The 24,761-nt window shown below is 38.6% G+C and overlaps 1 protein-coding gene across 1 annotated transcript in view; it reads left to right on the top strand.

The window, feature by feature from the left end:
* The window catches only part of CTPS2 (CTP synthase 2), a 70,054-nt gene that overhangs the window by 23,699 nt on the left and 21,594 nt on the right, over positions 1-24,761 (top strand). The window contains exons 14-17 of the mRNA XM_074534669.1: positions 19,054-19,150; positions 20,968-21,023; positions 21,750-21,846; positions 23,251-23,395. Coding sequence (XP_074390770.1) covers positions 19,054-19,150; positions 20,968-21,023; positions 21,750-21,846; positions 23,251-23,395 — 395 coding nt within the window. The remainder of the gene's footprint in view (positions 1-19,053; positions 19,151-20,967; positions 21,024-21,749; positions 21,847-23,250; positions 23,396-24,761) is intronic.

Consider the following 24,761-nt stretch of genomic DNA (forward strand, 5'->3'; position numbering starts at 1 on the left):
CCACAAGCCTTGCTGCACTCAAGCCCTTTGGTTCTCTTTTCAGTAGATAGGCAGAACAGATGTCTTCCTTCTTAAAATGGCCTTTGACATTAGTGAAATTCCCTGTCTTCCTTTTTTTTTTTAATCAGAAATCTTTGCTAGTTTAGTCTTCCTTTGTGAGTCCAGCTACTTAGATCTAGTAATTTCTTGACTTTCTTTCCATTCTGGGAAGTTAGTTATGAGTTATTTCCCATTCTGCTTGAGATGCCATGTCCAGAGTTGTGCCACTTGTTCCCCTCTCTGGGTGGTGTTGCAGATTTAAATAGTTCCAGAGGCATTTGGCAGATGAGGACAATCTCTGTGTTATTTTACAGGGAAGTGTCCAGCAGGGTTTTAACAGTGGAAGACTTGTCAAGTTTCTTGACACTTAATTTCAAGGTTGTGGAGAGCACAAATACAGTGATTTAAAATTCAGTGCAAAAGCTTGACGTTGGCTTGGAATTCACAGAACTGGGGCAAGGCATCCCCCAGTATCTGTCCAGTCCAGCTGAGGGACAAAGCTGGAATTGCTTTTTGGCTCTACAGAAATTCAGGAGCTGCTGCTGTTTAACTAAGAGAACCTCTCCTGCTGCTATGGGATATGGGAGTAGCAGTGCAAGCAAGCATGGGGCTCGTGGCCTGGAATGCATTGTATGGGTTAGGGTGAGTCCCATACACCAAACTGGGGCATGAACTCCATGGTTGTTCATGACAATAAGATAATGATAAGTCCTTTTGTCTTCTTTTTCTTTCTGCCAACAAAATGAAAAAGAAATATCTGCTTCTTTCTCCTTTCATCCTCTTCTCCACCTTTGGTAGGTGGTCAAATTTTAGTTATATTGTGTGACTGGCTAAACTGCTAAGGCTTCTGTTCCACACCTGCTAATTCCTCCCTGCAGCTCCTGTCTGGTGGCCTCACCATCCTTGCTGCTTTATCCCTTTTGGAAGCAGTGTTGGGAAGCTGGTGTGCCTGATCTGAATTGTTGGCATTACAGTATTTACAAGATTTGTTTTAAGTAGTCAAATGACTTTTCTTTGTACCTAAGGCACCTCCCTGAGTACAAAATGTAGTAGTAAGATGCTTAGTGATATGGAAAACCTGCATTTCGAGGGATCACAACTCAGAATTCAGTACATTAGCCTTGTTAATTTACTAAGGGTTCATTAAAGAACATCACCTAATTGCAAAATAGCATAACCAGTTTTACTGAAACATCTTCCTGGGAAAATGAGAGACCAAGGTCTGGAAATGTGGGTGATTTCCTCAAGAGTTGTGTGCCAAATCTGGGGGTGAATCCACTGTTCTCAGATCAGCTCTGTTCACAAGGCACTGTTATCTGTAAGGCTGTTTGAATGAGAGAATGGCAGAACTGGGATTTGCAGTTTGATCTCCTGACTCTTTGTCCTCCTCCAGTAGTTTGTGTGGCATCTCTGAACTCTGGAATCAGCCACAGAACTCAGTTTGACAGGCCCCAGTACACTGTCTTTTCCAGAAGTGTCTTTGTAGGACTTAAGTGCTATTCTGAAATACATCCATCTTACCCAGCACAGCCCAGCAATGGCAGAATGATATCCAGGTGGAAGGAATTCTGGTTGCTCACTAAGAATCTGAGCAAAAGTAGGGGAAGATAATATGTTACTGTTGCTGTCCTGATGATGTGTGACTAGCAGATATCAGCATTTATCTGGACTGAAGGAACAGAACTTGGAGGTTTGATGTCTGTGCAAGCTGACTTCCAGTGTAGAAGCAGCAATCCAGCTTTGGTTCCAGTACCTCGCTGCTCTTTCTTGCAGGTATGAAAATATATAATTCCTGCAGTTTCTGGCATAGTTCAGTTGGGTTTGCCTTGTTCTAGAGAAGTCATTGTAAGCACAGTATCCTTTTGGAATTGACATTTTTATTTTAGCTTAGATACAAAGCCATTAGCAAAAAGAGGACTAAGTTGGTGATGTTTGGTGTGTTTAGGGATGCACATCACATGTCCCTGTGATGGCTATGTGTCATTTTCTTTCAGAGTGTGCACATTCAGTATTCACTCAAAACTGGCTACTGGTGAATATTTCCCTAGTAAACTGGCTTGTTGGCATATTTGGAGCAAGCAGTTCCAATCATATTGGAGAGTAAGGGAGCACGAGCTCCAGGGATGGCTGAAGTCTGGGTGCCACCAAAGTGGTAGGAGGGGTGCAGTTTACAGCATCACAGTCATGTGCATTTAATGATGGATTCAGTGGGATGGTAATCCAGGTGTTGTCTCTTTTGCCGTTGTCACATCCTTCCTGCCACCACTGATGGCTGAATGTTATGTGATTCTGTGCTCTTTGCTTACCTTAAGGTGATGGACAATAAACTGGGTTGGTCTGCAAGTGGGTTTCTATGCCATTCATTGACAATGTTGGAAGGGACAGGGCACCCTCCACAGGGGTGGGGCTGTCACCTGAGGGCAGTGACTATCTCAAATCATCTGTTTAATCCCCTGGTGATGGGTTAACGCCCTAACCCTCCAGTATTTTTCCACCTTCTTTGGTGTATTTTATTGTAGCAGCACCAGGCTTACTTGTATGTAAGCCCAGCTACTTTAAGCAATTTCAGGGATCTCTGTGAGGCTTATTTCACAGCCTAGCCAGAGTACTGAAATGTCTGCTGTCAAAGTGAAGTTTGCTGCAATGGAGAACACACCTTTGTGGATGTTGAGCACTTGAAAAAAAAAAGAGCAGGAAGCCGCTTTGTGCTTAGTGTCCACTCACTTACTTCTACTTACATAGTGCTTGTGCATCATCTCAGGCTTACAGACATCCATCACTGGATCAAAGAAAGCCCTTTGTTAACTTTGCTTGTTTTTTGTAGCAGAAAAAGATGGGAGATGTGGGAGAAAAATGATGGGACAATTAAAGTAAATTGGGGTGGACTGGGGACTCTGTGGAACGTATGAGTCCTATGTGATTTGCAAAGAAATCTTGCAAGGTGTCAAGTTTTGATTTCTTGTTGTGTAAAAAGGCAGAGCAGAAATTGTGTAGAACTAGTGCTGGTATAAAGAATGTATGTGTGTTTGTGCCTGTGTAAATTAACAATCCCCATGCTGCATCTGAAGTTAAATATGGGATACATTGTGCTGTAGATAATTTGCAAATAATGAAATCCATTGAGGTGCAGATGGCTGCTGCTACCATGGTGTGTGTTCATTTCAGCTCTAAGGGCTTTGGTGAGTTTGCCGAGTCAGTCCTACAGCTTTAGGCACTCATCTTCAGGCATTCTTGACCTGTCTACAGAAAGGAACGGGCTTTAAAGTTGGGATACTGAGAGCCAGTCTAACCCATGGGTAATTTTTCCAAGATATGTGGTGGCTGGCAGATGTGGGAAATAGCTCTGTAGTGCAAATAGAGGGGTGATAGAACATTTCAGTGTTGTCACTTGGTTCTTACTGCTAGCCTAGGAGGAGACAAAGGACTGACTGAGAGAAAAGGAACATTCAGTGAACATACTTTCTGAAAAAGATCAAATAATTACGGGTGAGAAGTTCAGCAAACTGCACTGCAGCCATTGTAGAGAACACGACATTGCTTTGAGGGATGGAATTGTTAGATGGAAGTTGGGGATGAGTTGTAAAATCCTTTATGTGTCACAGGTGATGCATTCCCTATGTTAAAATTGTCATTGTTTGTAAAACCTATAGTGGTGACGTGTAAAAGGGTTGTCTCATCTCACAAATTAAACTTGAGCTATATGGGTTATCCTGACAAGAGTCTCTTGCAGGCCCTCCCTTGTGACATACACCTAATGAGATGTTGAAGGTGTCTCCCTAAACAGGACTGGGTGTGACTGCTACAGGGATGAATTATTTAATAAGATGCATTGTTTGTAGTCAGCTTTAAGTTGGTGATGTGTTATTCATTGTAACTATATGTGTCAGCTGTTACTGTCATATGTACACATCTGGCAGACTCATTTATTACTGAAACTCCCTGTGATGTAGATATTCTATATTGCACAAGATAGTTTTGAGGGAGAATGTGTTTCAATATGAGGTTCTATCCTTCCATTCGTGAACCTTGACTCATGCAGCATTGCAATCTGGTTGTTAGTGCCACAGCTGAAATTTACAGTTATGTAGCTGCTAAAACCCTTAATCTTCTTTGTTGTATACTAAACTCAGATTTGTTTTTTGAAATTCTTTAGAGTGATCAAAAATGTGTAAATCTCCATTCCAGCAAAGCATATATGCATTTATGGAGGAGTGGCTTTGGCTCAGTTTCAGGTAGAGCAAAGTAAGTATAAGTACAATAATGCTGTACAAGAGGCACTTGTGAGTTTATTTCTCTGGTGAGATGAGGTCTTTTCTCAGCTGCCCTTTGACACTGGAGGTAACTGGAGTCTTAGATGTCACATCTGGATCTAAAAACCTTTCTTAATCCTGAAGAAAAAATCAATGAGGGGAGTTGGAATCAAGTTTGTAGCTCATTTTCAAAGCATTGTTGTTGCTCTCAGCAGTGCAAACCCGATGGACTGTTCAAAAAAGGTCTAGAGGTGCATCTAATAAGACGAATGGGCACCTAATTTAGGGATTATATCACATTGAGATGCTTGATCTCAAAAGAGGAAATGTACCTCTAAGAAACTCCCTTGCCCAGAATATTTTTTAGCTAAAAATAGTTATAATCTGTTTTCATGCAAGTCTAGGACTACTGTCTGTCAATGTAATAATCCTACTGGTGAGTAAGAAATGTCATATCTGCTTGTCTTGATCCTGGAAGGGTATAATCCATTTTGTATTCTTAGAATTTATTGAAAATGACTTGACAGACAGGAGTCTGATACCATATGAGTTTGTGTGGCTTTCTTATAAAGCCTACACCTTGAGATGATGGTGTGGTGATAGGTGTGGTGTGGTGACATGACAGGATCCTCTTGACTCACTTTGTGTGCATGTGGGAAAGATGGGGGATTGGGTTCTGGGTTCTCTAAAACAGTTCTGGCTTTTCTCTTAAAGAGCAGAAGCTGGGAGAAGGAGTGTTCTGGTGTTTTCACCCCAGAAATGTATCACTGTGCACTCTTCTGTGGATGTACACTGGGCAGGGACAGGGGGCTCTCAGCTGTTTACCATGTTCAAGCCCCTGTAAATCACTGAGGTCTTTTATCAGAATTGTGCTGCAGTGACCCGTTAGGCCCCTGGGACCCTGCTGGAGCTGTGCTGACTTTGCTGCGTGAAGTGGAAGGAAATTGTTGAGGTAGTGCCAAAATACTGAGCTGAAGGTGCATGTGCTAGACAATGACCACCTACATTCTGCCAGGAAAAGGTAAGTGTGGAGAAAACAGCAGCAACCATGAGAGATGCCCTTAGGCAGAAAGAAAGGGAGGTCATTTTTTGGTAGAAACTTTTGATTCTCTTCAATTTCTTCCCCTTCATCACTGAGTATCTGGATGGTCAGCCTTGCTGGCCTGGTCAGACTCAGCAGTGCAGAACGCAGAGGCAGAGGAATAAATAGAACAGTGGTAAGAACTTTGGAGCTCTCTCTTTGATTTGGAGAAAGAGATGCTTATATGCACCAGTAGAGCTCCAGAAGTTACTAATTCTCAGTGAGAAGACTGCAAGTGAGCCATGCTTTGTAAAATCAGATTATTAGTGGTATTTTGCGGTATGTTTCATTACCAATGGGAAGCATAACAAAAATGATGTTACAAAGTAATGGCTTTACCTTTGGCATAGAAATCCCTCATCTTGTTAGCATTTTGATGTATTAATGTCTAGATAGAATAGATATTGCTAAATTATTGCTAAATTATTTTCAAAGGAAAACTGTCAAAATTGGCATTAGTAACTTTCAGGTCTCTCTGAAAGGTTAATAAAAATTTAGGACAATAGAAGCAAGAAGCTCCTAGAAAATTCTCCCCTTATCCTCTATTTTGACCAAGTAAGAGTGGACATGAAGGAAAATCGAAGAATTTAGAGGGACTAATGAGGCCTATGAGAAGAGTAGCAGTTGTCTAACAAACAGGATAGAGCAATCAGTTTTCTAACAATTTGGTATGTGATTATGGCCTATTGAAAGAAATTAAGCTGTTGCTACTTAGATAAATTGTAGTTAAGAAAGGGTAGTGCTTGTATACCTAGCTTAATTTTAGATTTTCTTATTATTCAATTTGAATATTAAATCAAAACCAAATTATTCTAGGTTCAAGAAATAACTGGAGTAGTAGTTTGAATTTTCTCAGTTTAGACAAGTGCATCATATTTAAACATCTGTAAACCAGAGCTTTGAAGAAGTAGATTTGCATTTTGTAAACTGAAATTAACAAATTATCCACCTCAGCCATAACTTGCTTCTTAGCTGTGCTAGTGAGGAAACTAACTATCAATTAAGTTGAATTTACCTTAAAGCCAGTTTAATTTATTTTGGGTTAGTCTTCCCTTCAACACAAAAGGACTTGGTGGGGTTTTTTTGTTGTTTTTTTTTCTCTTCCTGTAATACGTAGGAGTTCACAGCTAAGCTGTAACAAAACGTAGCTTTAAGTAATTTCTTAGGATTCAGAATCAAGAGTGGAGAGAATTTTACAAGAAAGTTTTAAGTGTCTTTAGCTTGTGAGGCAGTGCACTAGATACCATGTGCAGCTCAGCCTTAAGGCTGGCACCAGTTTGGAGCAGAGCTGTGGAACCCAAGATACCTGTGCATGCTATGCTGAAACATCAAAAAAGGAGAAACATTGCTTTTCCTCTGAGACATTTTTCCCAGACATTGGTTATGCTCTGAGAGAAGTCCATTTTTCCCAGCACCTCTGAACAGTCACCTTCCATTGCCCATTGGATCCAAGTATTAAAAAGCCCTAGTATCTAGCTGTGAAGAATCTGGAATTATAAATTTGAAAAAAATGAAAATATATGTCTAAAACCACTTGGTGATTATTGCATTGCCACTGAAAGATAATTCAGATTTATTAGCTGTGGCTTCCATTGGCATTGTCATTTGGCCTGGCTAATTAGGGGGAGCTTGTGTAGGCATCAGAGACATACCTTGCCATGAAACTGTTAACTTTGGTCATCATTGATGAGAAGGAACTTGCCCAAGAGCCTGGGAAAACCACCAAAACCTCAGTATTGCTCAAGCTGTAAAATGAAAAATTAGTTTTGACAAATCACAGCAGACATGCTGCGCCTGCAAACGACACAGATCAGCAACTTTCTTGCACAGCTTGATTTTGTGTACAACTTTTTTGTCCTGTGGCAAAGAAATATTCTAATCTTTCTCAGAATAGTCCATTCTAAGTAATGATAAATGGAGTTCTTGCAAGGTTTGTGTTGCCTTGCTGTTTCTCTCACTGTGAATCTGAAATTGTAAGTTAGAATATAAAGAAAAAGTATGAATTAACTAATACAAAGTAAATTACCATTTTAGTGATTTAGTATCATTAACACTGTTATGTAGTGAATATATTTATATTATCACCTTCTCACTCAACTGATTTTTACCTGCTTTTTCTGAGCTGAATCTTAAGTAATGAGACATTTAATAATATCTGTCTTCTTGGAGAAATGAGAGAGCCAGTACTTAAACAAACAACTGAAAAAGTTTCTAAAAAGAATTTTTTCAGTGAACTTATTTTCATCATCCCACCACATACTTGCAAACTCAGCAAAATGTGGAGGTCAAGTGACAAATAGCACTGAGAGGACCTTTACTTTAGATAAGGAATTAAAAGGAGAGAACCCTGCTTTCCTCTTGAGACCCAGATTGAGCTGATGACATACATCTGTGGCTAAGCACACCTGTAATTATTTCACAGGAAGGCAATGTGTGTGGTGCTCTACAGTGCATGCTATGGTATCACCTTTACTTTAACAAGGGCACACTGGGGTCAGGCCACAGCTCCATCCAGGCCAAAGGCCCCTTTGGCCAGACTTGTCCTGTCTCTCCCTTTACTAAATCTTTGTTGGCAGTGTCCCAACCTGTTATAGCTGCCCAGGTGCTCTGTACTTCTACATTTTTGTTAAAGCTTCAGCTGCATTGCCTGGCATGGCCATCAGGTGATTCAGATCCTGGGTCTCTCTATCTCCACTGAGGCATTTGCCACTTGGCTGGGTGACAAGGCTGATGGGCACTTATTCACCACAGGTACTGGATCAGCAGTTTCACCTTCAGTCTCTTCAAAATTGAATAAATACCACCTGTTTTCAGTGATTTTTTTACTGTCTATTCTGTCTGTTTTGTAACCACTTCTTTTAACACTTCAATTTGAGAGTTTCCCCTGAAGATGGATTTTAGCTTGGCAATGTCTTTCAAGTCCTTGACACTGCACACAAGCAGAATGCTCATGTTTTTTCTGCCATGGTCATTGTTCTGTGTATGAGTTTTATTTTATCTTTTAGTCCTGATCTTTGATGAACTTCACAATGCCATTTTTCTCCTTAAATGAAAATGAATAATTGACTCTCAGTTATTGATGCCTTTTACAAGGTTCTTCTTAAATATTTGGGGGATGGGGTAAATTATTTGGTATTTATATATATAAACTTAAAGGTATTTGTGTTTCTTCATTTGGACATTTAGTTTATGTGAAGAATGCCTTCTTGCTGTTAATGAACTCCCACCTTTGTCCTTTCTTAAAATTTTCTTCATAAAAAAGCATTTTTTGAAGTAGAAATGCATACTGGACTATCAAAAAAGCTTTGCCCTTTCCAGTACTTACAAAAGGAATTATGTGTAACTAATTGTAAATCAAATAGGGAAATTTATGCTGTGTACAAAACATTTTTCTGGATGAAGTGGATGTAGGTGAGTGTCTGTCAGGGTTTGATTTAATAAGCAGAGAACATTTTATTTAATGGAGAACTGTGTGCCTGAGTCTGCATTGGTAATGCTGCAATATATTGTGTGTCACTTCAGAATGACCTGAGGATGCTCTGGGATGCTGTAGAGTCTTGACAAAGAATGGATGTTGAAGGGACATTCACAAAACTCCTTCTGTGCAGGTTAGGGCAGATCAGTACTGCTCACCTCATGGCTTAGATGAGCTTTTCAAGCTGCCACATGTTTTGGTGAGGTTCTCCAGCTTGAATGTATTGGCTCCTGTCTGTTGTAGTCCCTACAGAGAGAGAAGCACTTGGGTGGTTCCCTTCAATTATTTATCTAGAAGTTATGCAGCTGAAGTTATGTGAGGTGATTGTCACACGCAGGGGAAACACTGTAACTAGTGAAGTAGTTCCTCACCATTGTTCCCTTTGGCAAGTCAATAATGTAAAGGGGAATTGTCCAGATCCCTTAATGCTGTGACTATATTGCTTGATATAACAACTCCAAAACATCTCTTCCACCCACTGGCCTCAAAACAAGTTTGCAGAAATTGTGCATTAACAAAAAATCTATAAATTAGGGAACATGAAATATTTTACCTTTAATTTATATATTTACCTAATATTTAATTTCTTATTTTAATGTTCACAGATTCCTGCATAACTCAATAGATTACTGGGGTTCATACTTTGAAAATGACACGAAATCTCCAATTTTATGAATGTCATTTCTGTAGACATTTCTCCCACTCAGATGAGGCACCAAGTGACATTAAGGCACTGGCTTTGTTAGAAGGTCACTGGGAATGTGTGGTTTCTGTATCCTTGGCTGCCTTGTTTCTAAAGTGTAGGAATAAGATTAGATATCACAGAAATCCTGGTTCTTCTAGGTGAAAAAAATTGTTTAATCTGCCTTATTTTCCCCATACCAAATGGAGATAATGAAGCACCTTTGCCTTTGTAAAGTGACGTGATACCTGCAGAGAAAGGTCTGTGCAGCAGCTGAGGACTTCCACCCTTTTCCTAATAGCCTTTTAGACACCCAGGTGTGAGAACTGGAGCTGAACATGTGCCTAGAAGTGCATGGGCAATGAAAAATAAAGGATTCCAATCAGCTGAATGGTTGTATTGGAGCGTGTATTTTATTAGATGTGAGTGGCCTGTTCATTATGTTGTGAAGTATTTAATTTTTATTAAAACTAAACAAAAAGCTATTAGCCGAAGTTTTCATTTTAGCGTAAAGTTTAGTTCATGGGGAGGGTCTGGTCTGCTCCCTGACCCCTCCCATGAAGTTGATGTGATGGATAAAAAAAATAATGTGAAATATAAGAAAATTATGAAAGTTCCCCAAAAGGAAGACCTTTTTATTAATGAGGTTTTCTGTCCGGTTTTCGGCTGTTTGAAGGGCCTGGAAAGGCCCGGGGTGGCCTTGGGGCAGCCTGCGTATCAAAGGATGAGAAGAGGCTTCAGTTCTTCTTTCGGTCTCTGTGTTTATTAATTGTTTATCTAAAAGATTTTCTCTCGGCCCGACAGAGGTCTGCTCAGCAGTCAGCCATGAGCACACTCCCTGCCCTCCAGGGCGGTCACCTATCTTTATACCCAAAGTTGCGTATACAATATTTATCATTTTTCCCCAATACCTTTCACCCTTATTGCCCGGTGCACTTTTAGTAATGACCAATCCCAAAGTGCCACCATCACCACAGAAGATGGAGGAGAAGAAGAAGAAGGACAGGACACGCCCCAATTCCTCCATCTTACTTCTCTAAACCCCCCTGTACAGAAATCCTAAACCCTGTGTCTCACCCTCTAATTAACTAATCCCTTCACCATTCACCCCGGTGAAATCCTCCTATCCTCATACAGGTGTCGTCTCCTGTGTAGGATCAAAGTCCAGCCACCAGACACTTCTGGCAACATTCCAGGACTCCCGAGCCCCCCAAGGGTGGTCTCGGTGACTCGGCACCTCAGTCCTGAGGTGCTGAGATCCCACAGTTTTCTGTATTTATTTGCTTCCCATCCTTCATTGTATCTGATAGTGCAGTGTTCCATACTGGGGGATTAGGCACTGAACAACAGAATTGCATTTGCAATGGATTTGACAGTGATGTGCTGTAGATCTGTGCTTTTAAACTAAAAGTTCTTTCTCGTGCTCTCTGTCTCTTCATTCTGCTGTTGGAGACTATCAGAGGTGCAGGTGAAGGATAAAAATGATTTTTGTATGGGTGCCACTGGGAAACTTTGCCTTTGTGAGGTTGGCTGTTAGGTGCCTGTTGTGTGCCACTGTGGTGATGCAGCCTGGAGCTTTGGCTGTGTGGCAATGTCTTTTGGTTGCTCAGTAAACATTTGTAGCATTTGAGTAGATCACTGCATTATCTGCTGAAATAATCTGTACCTGGCCACCCACACTTTTCACAGAGGAACAATTCTGCTGGGTGTGTTCAGCTGATGTCATGCTAATTGAATGTCTGCTTGATCTGCACTAGTATAAAGTCAAATCTGTAAATGTTACTTTCTTAGAAACAATATTGGAATTTTTTTTCTATAGGCTTTCACCATCTTGTTGCTAAATAAGAAGTGATGTGAAGATCCATTTCTCTTCCTCTCTGACCGTTTTTCTAGTGGTTCTCCATATGCATACTCACATCCTCTCTGCTTCTCTCTTCTTACTTCCTCACAGGTAGCTCTTCCTTTGAGTTTATATTCTAAAAGCGTGTACCATGTCCATCCCTAAAAACAAATATGAAAATTTGCAATTCTGATTTTATGATCTGTTAGCAAGCAAGAACTGCACAGGCATGTCTGGACTGTCATGTTAACTCTGGACCTCGTTACAGGAATGGGAGAGGAAGTGATTACTATTTGATGTACATGGTGTGGGTGCAGCTGGTCAAGCCACTTTGAAAGGTGTCTGAACCTGACCCCCTGATTATACCTTATAAGCACAATTAAGGAAAGCAAATTCTAAAGAATTCTTGTCATTTCATGTTGAAGGGGATAGAGTTAACATGCGGGGGGAGAAGATCACAAGAAGTGCAGAATTAAATAATCTGAACAGTGATGTTTATTAGGTTTTTGGAGGAAGTAGGACAGACAAAATGAGATGGGAGGGATCCTGCTCAAAAGGAAAACATCATGGTTTCTACTTGAGAAAAAAAAAAAGTATTGTAGGTCATAAGTGTTTTATCAGAATAGAGTCTTCCAGACAAGATGGTCTTTGGCCAACTGAAGCTTTTCTGAAATGGAAGCAGGAAGCTATTAAATGTAATGTAGAGCATGTGTCTCAAAGCATCCGTGAAATGCCTGGCAGAGGTAATCAAGGTAATTAATCTCTGCTGTGATATTAATATGCAGCATTCCTTTTGGTTTTCTGAAGCTGAAAAGATGTTTACTGTTGTTGGATAGACAGTAATGGAAATACCAAAGTATTTACAAGATAATCTGTTTAAAGTTGTGTTGTAATTATCTCCCTATGCTATCTTTTTTTCTAATATAGCTCACAATAGGAAGTTATAGGATTTAGAAAATCCTAGAATTACAATTCAGTACCTTTATGATATCCAGCTCTTGCTTTAGTTTTTCCAGAATGAGAAGAGAAACATTATGATGTATATGTGGGAGGGAGTCTAAGGACTCAAGGAAATAATCTGCTGTTGAATTCATGGGGGAAAGAAAATCCCATTGCTTGTTGCTGGAGAGCTTTCCAGAAGAATAAATGTCAATACTGTATGCCTAACAAGATACCCAGCATTCATGTTCTCTATAATTTAGGAAAAGTTATAGGCAGGAAAGACCAGATATGTCTGGTACATCAGACATATCTGATGTACCAGATATGTCAAAGTACATCTATTATTCTGGGCATGCAATGGAAGACAAGAGTAGTAGTTAACATTAGAAGGATTGAGCCAGAGGCTTTCTGCCTAGATATTCCCTGTTAAAATATGTCTGTTCTGCTCTTAATCCATAAGATTAACAGTACCAGAATTTCTCAAATTAGTAAAGTAAGTGGGAGTACCACTAAGTAATGAAGTGGTCAGCTTTCATTCTAGAGGGCCTTTCATTTTGTTTGCTTTGTTATGGGGTGTAGGTTGTAGAGGTGAGAGAACTGGCATGACATTTAAACAGGAGTTTAATCAAACCAGAAGCTTTCAAAGAGCAAGACAGAAGGAGTACATTACAAAAATACATGTCAAATATTTCAAGATCTCTATATGGTAGATATGAATCAAACAGTAGATATGAATTAAACAGTAAAAGTGATCCTGCATGCCTTCCAATACCAGTTATTTGAGCTTGCAGTGTTCTTCCTGGTTGTGATCCTCTGTGAGATGCTGCTTCAAAATGCAAAAACGTAAATGAAGAAGAGAATGGAGTGAAAAGTAGGAAGAAGCATGGCTATACTATTAATTAGTATGAGAGCTTCATTATCTACATCTATTTTCATTTCTACAAAGTTACAGATATAAAAGAACAGTTGAAAAAAAGATAGACTTGTGCATGAGAACAAATTGCTTCAACTAAAGGTTACAGTGGTGGGCATGAGCTGCCTGCTTTGTGTGGTTTTCCAGAGTGGACTCAGCTGAGCTGCTTTTGAAGGAGTCAGATTGGCACAAGATTTGGGCACTGGATATAGATCAAGATTTACTTTCACAACGGTCTGCAGTTATCTTTAGTGGGATTTTTTTCTGAAGACAGCTTGCATAATACCTTGTAGCAGTTTAACATGCTTGCTCAGTGGTGTCTTTTAACATATTTTGAGATATTTTCTCACTACTTTTCTTTGGAATTTTGAATTGTACTACAGGGGTTTGTTCTTTGAAGAGTTAAAAATTAGCATTTTTTATTCTGAGTAAGTGCATTGTTCTTCCTTCTATGCAGCTGATTTTCATAGAATGTTCATTTTTCAGAGATACCAATTTAGCCCAACTAGTAGAAAATTCTTTTTGATGTAGAAATGTCAGATTTTAAATTCTAGTGTCTGTTTCAAATCAGCCGTTAAAATGATGGTCGGCCACTGATCTTTGGGCATAACATGAAGCACAATACCCTAATTAGAAGGAGTGGTACTGGGCTGCTTCCTATGTATCTGTAGCAGGGAAATCCTTATGGAGCTAGAATCCTTTCTTTCTCTTTCATTCATTTACTCCAAATTTTAAGTAGGGAATTTTCTTCTGTCAGTATCAACCAGTGTGATTGTATATTTTTGTCTTTCAGTTTAAAACCTCAATTTAATGATACATTTATCAGATGCAACTAAACCTAGTTGGTGAAATCATATTAGCTGCTAGAAGTTGTTTAAGCTTCAGTCAAATGTGAGTTCTCAGATAATGTAAAAATGAATGATCAGGCTGAATAAAAAAGAGAATAAAGTAATTTCTCTTAAAGCAGAAGAAAAGCCACAAAAAATACAGATGTTCAGGTTTGTGTTCTTAAGACTGACATGGATTTCATGCTCTAGATAGCAATTGCACTTCTTTCTTCTGTGAGTAGAGCTCTTACTTGAAAATTTGCAGTCTCTTTTTCAACTTTTCAACCAAGGGTCTCCTTGTCTTTTTTATTTTCTATTAAAATAGCTATCCTTTTGATGGGATGCCCTTCCATATCCAGTAAACAAAACAAATAGTCCACAGGTGTCTTTCAGCTGATCTTCCAGGGATTTCTTTTCAGCTCTACATTTAGCTGGGAAGTTTTACACTACAAAAAACCTTTCCAACTAAAATTAATTATTATTAATTATGATGTGAGATGGACCAGTTTGAAGTCTGAGAACACCCTTGCACATCCTTTTTAGTTATTCAAGTCTGTGCAAATCCTGCCCTTCGTGGCATGGTGTGACTGACGCTCCAGTGTATTTCTGTAGCCAGCACTATCTGACCCTGTGCCTTTCACTCATGCTGACAGTCTGAAACTTTCTGCTTGATTAAGTCTTTAAGCCAGCTCTAGGACATGTGTTTGGAATAACTTGAATGAGTTCTCAAAATGCTGTTCAGCAATATCTTTATGGGCTTTGCATATCAACATCTCCATTAACTTCCTCAGTTCATTGCACTCTGCTTACCAGTGAGTAAGCACTGTTTGAAAAGAAGCCACGCCCTTCATGAATTCTCCTGGAGAAAATGTTACAAAACATTCTGGAGCAGAATTTCTGCTTAGACAGAATCCTTAGAGAGCTTTTAGACTTTAATAAATGAATGCTCCCTGGCAGTTACTTAATTCTAAAATAGGAAACAACTGATCTGTGGAGAAGAGGATTACCCAAACTGGAAAATAGTTGACAGTGGTATTCTATGGGATTTTCAGAGTTTTAAGAAATTTAAATTGGTGTTTGTTGGAATGTTTGGATACTGTGCTGTAGTTTATTGAAGAGAGTAGAGGACAGGATTTTTCAAGCTGGTTGCTCGTATCAGTATGTAATTGCATGAATCAGCTATTGATAATTTCTGCTTTGATCTTACACATGATGGTGGACATTCTTTTATAAACAACATTACTCCAGTCAGAGTAATGGGGCACTGAGTAGTCTGAAATCTGCAAGTGGCTTTGTTGGCAGTTAATTCAGTCCTAGAGCACTGAGTGCTTCAGATGGGTGGGCAGTGATGCAGTTTGCTTGGAACTGGGATATCTCTGGGGGAAAAGGGAGCGAGGGAGGTAGATTTAATATTTGCACATTCTTTCAGCAGCTGAAAATGTAACCTCTGAACAGGGAAAGTCTGTCATTTTGGTTTCCTTGCCAAGTTGGAAGGTCTCTGTGCCCCTGATAGTGTTGTAGTTGTCAAATTTTCTTTAAAACATTTGTATTAGTTTGTTTCTAAAACAGAATAGATGTTAATATAAATATCCCATTTGTAGGTGTCTGGATTTTTCTACTGATGAACTTGTGGTTGATTGATTTGATCAAATCTAGCAAGTACTGACTAATCCTACAGAGAATGATGGAGGAGTCAATAAAAGGATGAATTCCTTAAGTTTGGGTTGAGTCCTTGTCAGTTTGTGCTGCTGGATTTTTTTTCCATAGCTATGTTCAGCAGGGATTACTATTCATCAGTACCTGTCACTGCATTCCCTCCTTCTGTCAGCTTTCCCTCTACACAATCCCTTGTGTGCTGTGTTCAGAGCCTCAGTGTTCAGGTAATCTCCAGGGCTGTGGCATCTCCTGATGCTTTGATCTGCACTTACATGTGTAGTAATTTATTTCAGCATTGTTAAATCTTTTGCTCACCAGTCAAGGGCTGAGTAAAAAGACAAAAAAAAAGCCTAGACCCCAAACTTGTAAAAATGTGCTTTCAAAGCTGCTTAGCTATCAGTTGTTCAAATCAAGTGATGCTCATCTTCCTCCTCAGCTCCTCAAAAACAAAGCCTGCAAACAAAACCCAAGCAGACACCCCCCACTCCCTCCCCTTCCCCTGCCAAGGTAACCAGAGTAGATGAATTTCTCAAAATGGCATTACAGAACATGAGGCAAAACAAAGATAAAATGTAATGGTCCTGGCATGATTGCTAAAATGATATTTGTGGGGATTTCAGAGCCTTGGCTGCTCTATGTTGAGTGTCAGGGCTTGAAAAGTTTTCTCATTAGCTTTTATGTTTTCTATCAACAATGAAACAATCCAGGCAGCAGATATCTGAAAGAAGATTTCTGTTCATGGATAGTTGAAGTCACTATTCATTAGTAACATGATTAAATAGTGATCAGACTGCTTTATATCTAGAATGTGCTTTGTGTTGTGTTCCAGTGATTCATTCTTAATTTCATGTTGGCTATCTGATGTAATACATATAAAAGCTCTATAAAATCCCTGTAGTGCTGGCAGTTTATTTGGGTAAGAAAGACCTAACTGACGCCTTATATATTCTTGCATCCTCGCTACTGATACTTTTTTGTTGCTTGTGGTGCCTGTTCTGTGCTGTTCTCTGCCCTTCAAAGAACTAATGCATAGGAAGAGCTGATTTATTCTGTGCCAGGAAGCATAAGCTTGTTGAAGAGTCTATTCAGTTGCACAGTTGTTCAAAATTACCACTATTTTAAACCTCTTCTTTTTCTGATCAAATAAATTCTATATAATATGGCAAAATATTTCATTAATACGATGTTGCTTTTCTGATTCTCATTACTTTTTTGGGCTATAGGGCAGCAGTGCCACTTTGGTTTGAAAAGCTTCTTGCACAGATGTTGCAGAGAAACTCAAGTTATATATAGACAAGTAATATTGAGGGCTGTGCTGTTGTAGTTGCTGGAGTGCATCTGGGCCACAGAGCCAAAGCAGTTCCAAGGCATTAATTCATAAATAGCTCCTTTTGTCACCTGATGACAAAAGTTAATATATCAAAACTTGTCAATATCTTACTAATCTAATAGTATTGGGAGAGATGGAGAGCTGAAAACAAACACACACATGCACACATATATGCAAACACTTGGCGTGGAAACTCACCTGAACCTTCCCTGTGAGACCATTTCTGCAGCCAAATTTTTTGTAGGGCTGGCAGTGCCATGAGGGGGTCTGACCCAGAGGATGATAGAAGCCTTCAGCAGAGCAGATGCTCTACTTCTGAGATCCTCTTCTTTTTTTGTGGCCACTACTTCAGGAAAAAAGTGAAAATAAATTAAAGGAAATAAAATAAATTCAGTAAATTTCATATTTTTAAAATAGTAAGGATTCAGTGAATGGGTTTTCTTTTATTTTATGTATTTGTGGAGGAGGGCTTACCTCAACATCTTGCACAGTCCTTACTTTTGTGATTTGAGAGGTAATTGAAGAATCTGTAATATCCCATTGGTTTGATCACAACTCCTGCTCATGACATTTTATAATGAATATATTGCTTATAAATAACATTTTGAATGTATAAGGTTGTACAGTGATAATTACACAGCTGAAATGCATTGGCACAAGGCCAAAGGTTAAGCACTTTCCACCATCCCTCCTAAATTGAATAACTTCACTTTATGAAGTGTATTGTCAGATATTGTTTTCATTACTCTCAGAGGGCAAATTAAGGTTAATAAAAATCCATTGAGATTACCCATATATGTGAATATTTGTATTTTTAGAACTTTTCTTTGTCAATTACATTTCTCACTGACTATGTTTCTGTGAATACAAGTACGTAGGTCAAAGCTTCAGCTCATGTTTCTACAATTTCAAACTGTTTTACTTCTCTTAGACACATTTCCTCTCAACTGGATTGTGAGACCCTGCAAGGTTTTTCAAACTGAGCAAAGCTAGGTGCACTCCTTCCACTAGGTTGTGGTTTCTGACATGTCCTGAATCCCACTTTCCTGGGTTTCTCCTGACCCACGTAGAAGCCATTTGGCCCATCTGCTTCAGTCCTCAAACCCAGTATTTGTATATCCTCGTCTTTAAATTTTATGTTAAACAGCATATTCTTCATACAAGGCAACCCAGTATTTTGTTAATACTCTTATTACTCTTCAGCAATCTGAGAAACCCTGTAGTAGAGATGAAAGGAGGGGAATGGTTTTCCATTTTCTGTGATAAGCTAGTTATATCTATAATCTGAAATAGCACACACATACTGGAGTCACCTGTTCCCATACTCTGCTTTTACAATATTGTCCTCTCACTACAAGTGTCCTCTTTTCACTCTGCTGCTGCACGCCCTTCCCCTCTTCCTACTGCCCAAGAGATTGGTTGCCTTCTTACTTGATACCACAGCTGTGTCTGCCTCTTAGCATAAGAAAAAGCAATATAATAAATGGCCTAGTGTACAGAAATTTTAACCCATATTATTTACTCATATTTAATACATATAATCTTTCAGCCTCTGTGAGGTTCAGGGACTTTGTTTTTCCAAAGATGGTGTCTTTATCACTTCGTGGACTTTTTTGGTCTATGTATTTGAATTTTTAAAAATCTGTGTACTATCTTAGCACAAAAAATAACTTTGGGAAGAGTTATCCTATTGGTAACATTTTGTGTAATTTTTGAAAGAAAGGTGTTTTTCCCACCCCAAAAAATTAAAATAAGAAATTAATAAGTTACTTTTGTCAATCATAACATTAAATGAAAACATTTGTCACAAGCTTTTAACCTTGTCAGTCTATTGCAATGCAGTATTGAAGAGCAAAACATTAGAAAAACAAAAGAGAAATAATGATTGGGAATGGTTGAAGGTAAAATACATAAAGCTGCCACTTAAAATCTATGCCACTTGCTAGGCTAGGCTTGTTTGTTTTCAGATTTTTTTTATTTGTTGAATGAAACAGTCTCTGAGCAACTTTTCTCTACAGGTTATTGACATGCCAGAACACAATCCTGGAGATATGGGAGGAACAATGAGACTGGGAAAGAGAAGGACTGTTTTTAAAACTGAAAATTCTGTTTTAAGTAAGTTATTTTTCTGCTCTTATGACTTTGCCTTTTGGATAGGAGCTTTGTAACATAGAAAATAAAAAAAAAAAGCTATAATCTTAAGCAAACAGTTAGGTGACAGCTTTCCTGAGCTCGTTCACTCTGATCCTGTTATTTACATTTACTGAGAATTGGAATGAAAAAAAGAAATGAGAGGCATCTGTAACTCCCAGTGAAACTGTCACTGAGGGTCCAATGCTTTTTTAAAAGCAATGAGTAAAATGTTGAGAAAACTGAAATTCTTTTCTTGGCAGTTTAATTCATTATGTTCTTGAGAAGGTCAGAATGCTTTCTTCGTGTTTTCTAGCTTGATCCTGGAAGCAATCTTGTTTTGGGAAAGCAAAGTATCTGTTGCAGAAAAGGAAAATTATTTGCTGTAACAGGATGCTTCAGATAACAAAATAAAAGAAACCAGAATATAGAAAAAAATTATTTAATTAGATCTACATGTGTTTTAAAATTGAAGTAATACTTGTCTCCTATTAATCAGCCCATTATACAATAGTAATATAGATGATGCTGCAAAAGTGTGAAAAGTAGTTTCTTGTCCATTAACTAAATCTGTATGTATTTCTGCCCCTGGTATTGATCTGAGGTATTCTCTATTTAGCTATGTTAAACTTAAGGAATGTATCCTTCTGAGTACTTAAAAATTACACCTACTTCAACAGGAGACCAGAGTGTAATACCACATGCACATTTAATGAAAAATCTGCAATTCCAGAGATGCCCATACTAGTGATCTAATAGCCTGGGTGATACTTTGCCTATGTGTGATATAGATATGCATATCACAATGTTCAAGTTGTTGTGTGACCTAAACACTTCTGGAAAAGTTAATAAAAATTAAAATGTGTTGTAACCTTTGACCAATATTGAGTTGTTTAAATCTGTTTAGATCTTTGGAAAGAATAATAAAAAGTTATGGTAGTTTAATCAGGAAATAAGATTTCTTTTTCTTATGTTTTACAACTTGGATAAAAATAATAGTTTTGGAAAAGTGATCCCTTAAAATTAAGACATACACCATACTTTGTAGAATGGCAGTACTATTATTCTACAATTTTTGAAGATGTTCTTGGCAGTTAAGTTAATGTACCAACCCCCTAGCAAGAGAGTAATTCTCATGACCTTAGTGTAAACTGAGAGCAAAGTTTGAGCCATGATTATAAGTAAGAGATCTGATTGAAACCTGGAAAGAAGTTTACTGCATATCTCAGATTTGCTCCTTGTTGCTGTGAAAGGCAGAGTGTTCGAGACGACGCACAGAAGACTGCCAGAGTCATTTGGGTAATGAGATCAGGAAAACAGAGAAAAGCAATATTCTCTGTTCTTTGGAGGTACTCTGCCAGGTGCCATGCATAATCTATTAAAATGGAACAGATGCTACTAAAAGGCTTCCTTCCCTGCATCTTTTGTGTACAACTGTTGCAAAACCCTGAAGGGATTTTACATTGCTGGCTCACTCAGACTTTTTGTTTTAAAGCTTCACAATTTAAATTAGTTAAATTGTGTTTAGAGTCTAGTTTGCCTAAGCTATTTCTAGTCAAGGGATGTTGAATATGAATCCTGAATAAACTCAGGTAACAGTGAATTAAAAGAAACTAGTCATCACTCAGGATGAGTATTCTTCCACTCAGGAAGAACAGAAAAATGCAGTGAGATGAGTAAGGTCTTGTTGTGTTTAACAAGTGCTAAATGTGACTTCTTTGAGGTTTGAATTACAAGGAATAATTGTAGTAACTATTAAAGCAACACATGGGCTTTTAATTTCTCTTTTGTTGTTTATTCAGGGAAGCTTTATGGTGATGAAATGTTTGTAGAGGAGCGACACAGGCATCGCTATGAGGTAAGCACTGTCCTTTGCATGGATCCACTCCTCGGTATGCAAACATCTGGGATAGGGTGCCTGAATACCTTCAGAATACTGACATTTAAGGAGACACACATGAGGTGGACTCCTGGAGTTACCTCTGAGGTAGTTCAGAAGGGATCTGACTCCATCAGTGTCTCTAAAGGGCCTTGAACTATCAGATCTGTGCATGCTGTAACTGATTCAGACAATATTAACCTTCCTTGAAAGGGAGCAGAATATGATGGTGGCAAACCTGCTCAAGTTTGGATATTAACTGAGTGGTTAAAACATCATCAAGGAAATGAGACAGCTCACTGCAGAGCTCCTCAGTTTGAAGCAAGAGCTGCATTCCAGCTTTTGTCATAACCACTGAAATTCAGTGTTCAGAGGGGAGGTCAGTGGGCATCTAGTGGGTCATTTAAAAAGGGGGAATTCAGGCTGCTTGGTTTCAGAAGAGCAGCAAGCAGAAGGGACCCTGGCTTTAATTTTTGAATATTTCATAGTAACTTTTAAAATTACTGATTCATCTCTTATTTAATAAACATGTCCACTTTTACAAATTTATGCCAGAGTTGTTAAAAAAAGAAAGCAAAAGTTCCCAACCCTTTCCCAATTCTCTTCATTCTTGTATGCATGTAAAAACCATTACAATTAACTGCCACTGTTTGTTAAATCCAAAACTAAACAGAACTACCATTGTTATTGCTTTCAACATTTCAGGTGAACCCAGAATTGACTCACTGCTTTGAAGACAAAGGCTTGAAATTTGTTGGCCATGATACAGAAGGGAACAGGATGGAAATTATTGAACTGGAGAGTGAGTGTCTTACTTGTTTGTAATACTTATTGCATCTGTTAAAACTGTATGAACTATAAACTATAGGTTGTTGAATTACATATAGGCACAATATTTAGCTGTCTTAACAGCCAAGATCATTATGGGGGATACTACTAACTCTACTTGTGAATTACAATGGGTGAAAATTCAGAGTGGGTTAGGAAAAGTCTTACACTTTGCAAAGACTGTGCATGTATTTGATTATGTGGGACAAATGTGCTCATTTTCCAAAAGGCCCTAAGTCTATCTCAGGGGCATTTGGCTATGCAGAATCATTGAGTGATTTGGGAGATTATATTGTCCAACCTTCTGCTTCAGCACAGGGATACCTCCAAATATAGGTCAACTTCTCTAGAGTTGTATCAGTAAAGTTTTGAATGCCTCCAAGTATGCTGTTGCTGGGACTTCAAACCACTCATGACTGTTCTCTGAATCCAGAAGTCTGGCCATTTTTTTAACATACTTTGTGGTCTACCCATTGTCCACAGCTTCCAACTTAAAGGGTAGGAAACCATATGAAAAGCTTTGTTAAAGTCAGAGTTAAGGAAAGTCAGTGCTCTCCCTACATCCAAAGACAGATTCTTCTCAGGCTTGTTGTGCCAGACCTTCATGTTCTGAAGGTCAGGAGTTTTCTGTGGTTCCTTGGGTCTTTTTGTCTTGAAGAGGGGCATGATGACTGCCTTTTCCTACTCATCAGAGACCTGATGACTAGGAAAGGCAGTCACCATGCCCCAGAGAATTTATAGATTTTTATCTATATGCCAGTTTCACAGTGACATTGCCCTGCTCCCTAAGCACCTTCAAATGTTCTTGGTAAGGTCTCCATATGTGTTTCATTTTTCCCAATTTGTGTTTCATTTATGGAATATGAAGACATCCACTATAGCCAAAGGATATGACATTACTGGAGTGTATTACCTACAGAGTCTGTGAAATCTCCATCTAGACCTTCAAAATTGGACTAGACAAAGCTGTCAGCAGCCTGATTTAACTTTGAGTTTGTCCCTGCTTTGAGCATATTGTTCTGAATAGACATGCATAAATAGATACTGGAAACCACAATACCATGAAAATAGTGTGATAAATGTAAACTTTGTGACTTTCCAATTGTGTCCCTCTCCTCCCACCCTTACATGTTGGTACAGGTTTATTATTCAGTTTTTATGAATCAGAGGATGATTTTTCTTTGGTTTGCCCTACTAACCTTCTGCCTCTGTTGTCAGTTGCCTTTTGTGGAAAGAAGTTTTCTGCTCCCTCACCCTTAAATTCACATGTGCTGCTCTGGCTTCTGGACACTAGTCTGAAATCTTTAATTTTTTCCTAAAAGTTTTTCTACGATTTTCTTCCTACATTTTGTCATTTTCTTTGATGTCTATCTTGTAGATCACCCATATTTTGTGGGAGTTCAGTTCCACCCAGAATTTTCCTCAAGACCTATGAAACCTTCACCTCCATACCTTGGACTGTTGCTGGCAGCAACTGGAACACTGAATGCATACCTGCAGCGTGGATGTAAATTGTCTCCCAGGTAATCTTTGTTTTTTGCTTGTCTGCATTTGACAGTCACATTTTCATAGGGACTATCCCATCCTTCAATTCAGAAGCCCAGAAGAGGAAAAGGAGTTCTTCGTGTATTGATTTACTTGTGACTGTGTACCTGTCATATACCTGGGTGTAAAATAACCTGTAAGCAGGAAGCACAGTTCCTCACTTCTTCCTTTTCAGAGGCTATTAGTGCTAAAGCCAGAGCTCCACATTACAATCAGAAAAAAGTAAAAAAATTAATAATTTCAAATGAAGATAGCAGCCTCCTGTGTTAACTTCCATTGACAGTAGCTTCATAGGGAAAGAGATTTGCTAGAGGATCAAACAATGAAGTGAAATTTGTACCCAGTTGTACTTGAATGATGGTAATAACAACAACAAAGAAAGCACCGATTTTATTTTGAAGTAGTTAAATAATAAATACTGTCTTTCAGAGACAGGCCTGAAATAAAACAGTTGGGACACCTTTTGACTTACAGAAGGATTTGGATCTAGGTCAGAACTGGATGGTTCAGCCAAAACTCTGTCCTTGGTCTCTTGGACACAGAGGCTTTGGTTTATTGAATGTACCAATATTTTTTTATCCAGGGTTAACTAATTCTTGTTTATTTCAATGATATTAAAAACAGTTAAAATTTAATTATAATAGCAATAATAAAGAAATCAGAGGGAAGCCTTGGGCACAGTAACAAAAAGTTTTAAAAAATCATAAAATGACTGAATAATAACATTGAACAGATCCAACTCTGGAATTTTGGCTTTTCCTCTAAACAAGACACCAAACTTATTAATTCTGTGGGTTGGGCTTTTTTTTTTTCCCAAGTCTTGTGTTCTATTAAAATAAGATGTGTTTGTTAGGAGAGAAATAGCAATTTTATTCAAGTTTGAGTAGTAATGGGAAAACAGCCAAGCCAAACCAGACCAATCTCTTTTGGTTCCCTACTCCTTTATGGGTATCAATTTTTATTCACTCTGCCTGGTTGTGGAGCGATACAAAGAGAATGAATTTCTGATCTGCAAACCACAGCTTGATTGAAACTCTCCTTTTACCTTAGCCTGTTATTGTTAGAAGCAGTTATAAGAAGTTAGCTACCTTTTAAAAGGTGTGCTGGTGAAATACACAGATCAAATTTTTGTGGTGCTTGGCAAGGCAGAGCATTCCATCACTGTGATTTTCAGCATTACCTCCCAGTGGGCACTCTGACTCACACTTCACAGGCCCCAATATCCTTTCTTACACTGCTTTATCCCATAAGTAACCCTCTTTATTTCTCTGAGATAAAGAAAAATTACTTTTTTTTAATAAGTAAAAAATAAGTGATCTGCATGCATCCTGCTAATTTACATCC

The sequence above is a fragment of the Zonotrichia albicollis genome, chromosome 2 (genome assembly GCF_047830755.1).
Source record: "Zonotrichia albicollis isolate bZonAlb1 chromosome 2, bZonAlb1.hap1, whole genome shotgun sequence".
In the NCBI taxonomy this organism is placed as follows: Eukaryota; Metazoa; Chordata; class Aves; order Passeriformes; family Passerellidae; genus Zonotrichia; species Zonotrichia albicollis.